Source organism: Colobus angolensis, unplaced genomic scaffold, assembly GCF_000951035.1.
Source record: "Colobus angolensis palliatus isolate OR3802 unplaced genomic scaffold, Cang.pa_1.0 Scaffold436, whole genome shotgun sequence".
Taxonomy (NCBI): Eukaryota; Metazoa; Chordata; class Mammalia; order Primates; family Cercopithecidae; genus Colobus; species Colobus angolensis.
In genome coordinates this window covers 577163-583421 of record NW_012117777.1, presented here as the reverse complement: position 1 = coordinate 583421, position 6259 = coordinate 577163, and the positions used below count along the sequence as shown (strand labels likewise).

At 35.4% G+C, this 6259-nt stretch overlaps 1 protein-coding gene across 1 annotated transcript; it reads left to right on the top strand.

The window, feature by feature from the left end:
* Positions 1-435: 435 nt before the first annotated feature.
* IZUMO3 (IZUMO family member 3) lies at positions 436-2780 on the top strand. The gene is made up of 6 exons (XM_011957105.1): positions 436-682; positions 820-894; positions 1041-1130; positions 1821-1901; positions 2264-2354; positions 2628-2780. The coding sequence occupies exons 1-6, from the start codon at positions 457-459 to the stop codon at positions 2764-2766; spliced, it is 702 nt and encodes a 233-aa protein (XP_011812495.1). The 5' UTR covers positions 436-456; the 3' UTR covers positions 2767-2780.
* The last annotated feature ends 3479 nt before the right edge of the window (positions 2781-6259 follow it).

The following is a 6259-nucleotide window of genomic DNA, read 5'->3' as shown; positions in this document are numbered from 1 at the left end:
TTAAGCAATCTCTCAGGTTCTACAGGATCACTTCTGCAACCCATCTCTGGTGATACACATCTCTGAAGGTCAGGAGCGGGTTTAAGAGTCTCATGAGGAGGCAAGTCAGGGAGACGGCTAAAGAAACACTTTTTCTGAGACATCTCCCTGCACAGAACTCTGCTTGTGTGAGCTCAAGGCTTCTCTATCTCTTGGTGTTCTAAACTTAGAACTCAGGTATCGGCTCCCCAGCTGGCAGTTCCCTCTCCTAGAATGAAGGATAAGAGTCAGTAAACAACTGAAGATCCTTAAGGAAATGAGATTGCCTGATAGTGGGATGGAAATAGGGGTGTGGGGGGTAAGTGGAGTCAAACTATCCAGGACAAGGCTCTCATTCCTGGATTTTTGAAGGAAAAGGAACTAAGTGAACTAGTTGCCAGGACAACCTGCTGTTGGGGAGTGGGGTTGAAGAAAGAAATGGGTGACCTGTGGTTCTTCCTGCTCCTGCCCCTGTCAGCCTTCCATGGAGTCAAAGGCTGTTTAGAGTGTGACCCCAAATTTATAGAGGATGTTGGCTCCTTGCTGGCAAATCTGATACCCTCAGAAGTCCCTGGTCAAACTCAGCTGCTTGAATGGCAGATTAAGGAGATGATTAGTTTAAGCTTCAAGGTCTCCCACAGTGACAAGAGGCTTCGGGTACTGGGTGAGGGAAGCTTGAGTTCCTGAGAATCCTGGGGCTTAAATAGAGAAGGGAGGCAAGGAAGAGAACACCTGGGTCTACATAACTTCCTGCATAGATATAATTATTCCCCTACATGTACCTTTACCCTTCCTCTCTAGCTGTTCAACAGGTTGTTAAGTTGAGAACATGGCTGAAGAATGAATTTTATACACTGGGCAATGAAACATGGAAAGGTGAGGTACTGCTTCAATGTTAAAAGTCTATATTGCTCAAGCAACCCTCAGAAAATTTGGCTGGAGAAAGCAAAGAACAAAACAGAATTAAGTTCTGAAGGGAAGAGCTACTTCTATTGTTTGACACCCCTTCCACTCCCTCTTAGGTGTCTTTATCTTTCAAGGCAAGCTTCTGGAAGTCCGCCAAAACCTGGAATCCAAACTGAAAGAATTACTAAAGAACTTCTCTGAAGTTGGTAATTAAAACTTTCTATATAACAGCACTGAAGTTATATGAAGGGAATAGAAAATGAAGGATGAGGGAAGAAATGCAAGTTCATAATAGAGTTATTTAGAATGGGTGGAGAGGCAACTAGAACTTAAAGGGTAAACAAAAACTACTTGGGTATAAATATGGCAAACTGTAGCTGGTTTTAAACTCATTAGAACTTTCTGATTCTCTTCTAGCATGTTCTGAAGATTGCAGTGAGTACAGTACATGTGACGCCTTGAGGTTTCAGCCCATATTTTCCCATCTCCTTTGCTCTATATGGCCCTATCTCTCCCACCTCTTACACTGGGAATCCAATTCCTAGAGCTGTGGTTACAAGGGGTAATGTCAATAATACCTGATAACAAAACCTAGCTCATGAAATCTCAGAAACCCCACATATTTTGGAGGTACTAGGAGGCCTCCTAACATATGGTTTACAACCCATTGCCCCAGTATAAGCCAAGGCATCCTTTTCCCACTTTTTCCTAGAGATCTGACTTACAGATTTTGATCCACCAAGAAACTTGATTTCTAGGAGAAGAAGGAATTCACAGCAATACAAACTTAAGAGTCCTGGGAATGCTTGAGATCAAATCCTCCACACTTGGTGTATGACTAAGGAACTCTCGTGCCATGTCCTCTTTCTGATTATCTTTCTTCTCCTCTTTATCAGTTGTGGTTGAAGGTCCCATACTTGATTGTTGGATGTGTCTTCGCATGACCAACAGGTGCTTCAAAGGAGAATATTGTGGAGGTAACAGAGGTTGTAGTATGGAATTTTGAAGGGACAGGGATCAAGGAGAAGGGTTGTTCACTGATTTATTCAATACATATTTGTAGAGCATCTTCAGTGGAGGTCATGATACGTGTTACAAAATGGAACTAGGGTGTTAGGCAAAATTTTGACCAGTATAAATAATTTGGCACTGAATCAATTGAAAGGCTGAGAAATGAAGAGGCTAGGCTTGGAATGAAGAAATTAGGCTAACCATGGAAGAGTGATGAAGTAGTAAACAGGGCAAACTGAGTTTAAAGGAGTTTTCTATTCTGAATAAATGTCCCAAGCTATTTCTCTTCTCCAAACTCACTTTCATATTTTCCTGTTTCTCCTTCCAGATGAGGATCCAAGGAAGGCTGAGAATCGAGAGATTGCTCTATTTCTCATATTGCTGGCAACAGTTGTAATACTGGGAAGTGCTGTGTTACTGTGAGTTTCCTCTCTCCAAATAAACACTGGGTCAGATATTCCTTTTGCCAAGAGACTGCCCAAATTGCCTCTTTCCCCAAATGGAAATAAGGCAAAAGAAGTCATTTTAAATTCTGGGATACTGAAAGGAACAAAATGCAAAGTTTGATGGGATAATAGTTGGAACAAAAGGAAATGGAGAAGGATCCAGCAAAGGAAAAAACACTGTATAATTGGCTTAAAGAATGGGGCTACTGATATTGAAGTTGGGATTATTTTCTTTTCCTACTCTAGATTCCATTTTTGCATCTTTCATCGGAGGAAAATGAAAGCAATACGAAGGTCACTAAAGGAATATTTGGAGAAGAAACTTGAAGAATTAATGGGGAAGATAGATGAGGAGGAGGAGAAAGACTTTAGACTCAGAAAATAAACACATCAACATGGACAAGAGGTCTTTCATGATTCTCTTAAGTGTTGACTCTAAGTACAAAACTAGGAGTTAAACCCTTTCTTGGTCATAAAGTCATAGTATTTTAAAACTGAAATAGAACTTAGAGTTTCTCTAGTGAAGATGCTTATTGATATCCCGAGACGATAGAAGTAATGAGAGAGCAAATGATTTGGCCAGAGTTGTACAGAAAGTAATGCTGGTATGTTGCAATGCATAGGAAAGATAATATGCTGAATAATAAACAATGCATCGTTAGTAACTCTCATTAATGGCTGTAACTAGGATAACTTTCACATTTCTAAGGCTGCTTTTTATTTTACTGTTTTGTTATTGTTTTCATATTTATCATTAGGTTCAAGGGGGACAATTTTCCTTAATACACAATATTTAGTCTTCATCATTACACACACACACACACACACAGGAAAAAAAAAGGCCCAAAGTATTAGTCCTGAGTAGCTGAGGTTTGCCCCAATTATTTCCCCCGGATCTATGTTCCAAGGCCAAACTGGATATGATAGAGTTTTTATTATTTTTGATTGTTTCCATTGAATACTTTTTTAGTATGTGTAGCACTCTAAATAGTGCTTTATGTGTATTATCCATCTAAATTCTCACAACACCCCTATGGGTAACATTGCTATTATATCTGCTTTAGGGATGAATAAACAGAAGTAGCTCTAACTTAAGGTCACACAGGTAACTAATCTTAGCTATGACAAACTCTACTCCTCTAGTGGCTGATCTCTGATCATACAAACCATTTGATTGGTATTGACAGCTATCAGCATATAGCTATGGTACATTAATGGAGAGATAATTGTGGCTTTATTGTCTTTATATACTCTTAGTTACACAGTTAGAATGTGGCAAAGTCTGAAATAAAGTTGATGCCTGGTTAACTGTACAGTTTGTGACCTTTTCACCCTATTTTGTTTCCTTTTATTCTGGAACTTATTTTAGAAGATAAAAACCATCATTTAGCAGCAAGAAATAGTTTCGAGAGTCCTGCTTCAGGGGTGGGTGCAAGTATTTGTAAATCTTTCACACATAGATCTCTGAGTGCTTGCTTATAGTTGCTGTTATAATAATGAGATAAATGAGAATGCATTTGATGAGGACCTGAACCTAGATATCTCTCAAGTGCTAAATTTGAAATTCATGTAAAATTCCCAGAAAAGAGTGTTGTCAGGCATCTACCATTTCCCAATGATTTAACGTTCATCTCCTCAAATATCTTGTTGCGATGTATTAACTTCATTCACAGTCTTAATTATTGTCTTTAAATTTTTTTTTCATTATAACTATACGAAAATGGAACAACATACTTTCTAGATTTTAAGATATTTTTGTTCTGTGGATTTTTATTTATACACTTTATATCTATTTTATTTCTTTTTATACATACATTTTATTTCATATACTTAAGGTATTAACGTATTGGCTTGTTGTTCCTTTTCCCTTCTGCTGCTACTCCACACTCATCACTCCTTTCTAGCAAATGTTGGATAACAATTTAGGACAGATCTTTCATGTTTTTTGTTAAAGCCTAAATAATTAAAAGTAAATATACATACACATGAACACATTTATGGATGATTTTTTTTTTGCAATTAAAACAATTATAAACACTTTTTCACATATTGATTTTTCATACTTGCATACTTTGTGGAAATCATTTAAGTGAGATAAGTCTAATTCACTATTTTGGTAGTTATATACAACACCATAGTGTGGGGGCACCATAATTATTCCAATATTCCTCTACTGATGGGAAATCTCTTAATGTTCCTTTTTATTACTATGCATAATGCTGCAGTAAATACCTGTGTACATGTATCTCTACTTACTAATACTTTTATTTATAAGAAATCATGTTACAGAATTGGGATATCAAAAGGAAAGTTATATGTACTTTGAAATGTGATGACTGTGACAGAAATGATGTAATAATTTGCTTGTATAACAGTAATAACCAATTGTTCATGTTTGCCACATCCCCACCAGCAACAGGTAATACAGCTCTTTTAAATTTTACAGTCTGATAAATATAATAATCAATTTACTTATATACTCTAGTGTGTCAGCATTTTTACATAGGATTCAGTGCCATTTGAATTAGTCCCACAGTGAGTTACCTATTCATATACTCTGCTAATTTTAATCTGAGAATTTTTTCTGCCAATTTAAAGGAGGTTCTTTCATAACATAAGTATTAACTCTAGCATCTCTTTTGCAGATGCATTTTTCTCCAAAGCTATCATTTGCCAGTTGAATATTTAAGGCATTATTTTATCTATCTATACATCTAACCACTCTAGGTCTTTTTACCCATATCACATAAAATAAAAACCCATTTATTTTCACATATTCACTCTATAACCAACTACTTAATAAATTTGTTTTTTAATTTTATTTTAAAGTCTCTTGCATTTTATAGATATTCAGTCATACTTCATTCCAAAACAAACATTTTCTATTTTCTTTTCTATTAGTACCAATCATTTTGCTTTTTTAATTCTAGTGTATTTGTAAGAATCTTAAGTCCGTCCTGAATAATAACATAGGTATTATTTTAGAAAGAATGAGAACTCAATCATTATATAATTGTAAGTCTGTAAACAGCAAATGCAGATAAAGTTAAAACGTTAAGTAACTCTTAAGCAAACTGTAAATTATTATATTGGGATTATTTCATAAAACCTGAAATTATATTAGAACACCCATTATAGTTACTTTTTTGAGGTTAAAAAATTCTAGCCCTGTGGAGAAGAATTTTAATGTGCAAATGTCTTTACATAATATCACTGCCTTGAGATGGTCAAATCTTAAAATCCTTCATGAACTGGTTATATTTTATAATAAATTAGGTCAATCCTTATCAGTAATATGACTTGTCTTCTTGGTCTCCAAATATACAAAAGATTGTCCAGGAACCAGAAAAAGAAATACCTTAGAAGATAAGAAAGTACCTAGGAAACTGTCACAAGGAAGAAAAATTTTCTCTTCCTCAAGCTTGCTTAGCTCTGTTAATAATCTCATTATCTTTTTTTGTGACATGCGATTTTATGTAAAAGAAACAGAGAGAAAAGCAAAATTGCCAAAATAAAACAAACCATATTAATATTATAATTAAATATTGATTATAAAATCAAACAAGTTTTGTGCCCAAAAGTTAGGTGGAAATAATTACATGCCTTAAGAAAAAGGAAACTAAAAGTAGATGAAGGATAAGGGAGTTTAGATAAAAGCAATAGATGCCAAGGTCCTCATCATACAAACATGTACACGCATGCATATGATACCTTTATTCTTTGTTATGAAATATTGGAGTGTGACTCTTTAGGGAAGAAAATATATGACATCCACAATTTCAAAAAGAAAAAGAGGGGATAAATCCCATCGATTCAATAAAAACAAGAAAGAAACAAAAAACGGCAAAATGAAATGCAATAAGCATAATAAATATGTA

Excerpts from the sequence above, each read along its gene's own strand:
- IZUMO3 (XM_011957105.1), top strand. The coding sequence starts at position 457 with ATGGGTGACCTGTGGTTCTTCCTGCTCCTGCCCCTGTCAGCCTTCCAT. Across the intron at positions 683-819 it reads CAAGAGGCTTCGGGTACTGG|CTGTTCAACAGGTTGTTAAG; the intron begins GTGAGGGAAGCT and ends CTTCCTCTCTAG. Across the intron at positions 895-1,040 it reads GGGCAATGAAACATGGAAAG|GTGTCTTTATCTTTCAAGGC; the intron begins GTGAGGTACTGC and ends ACTCCCTCTTAG.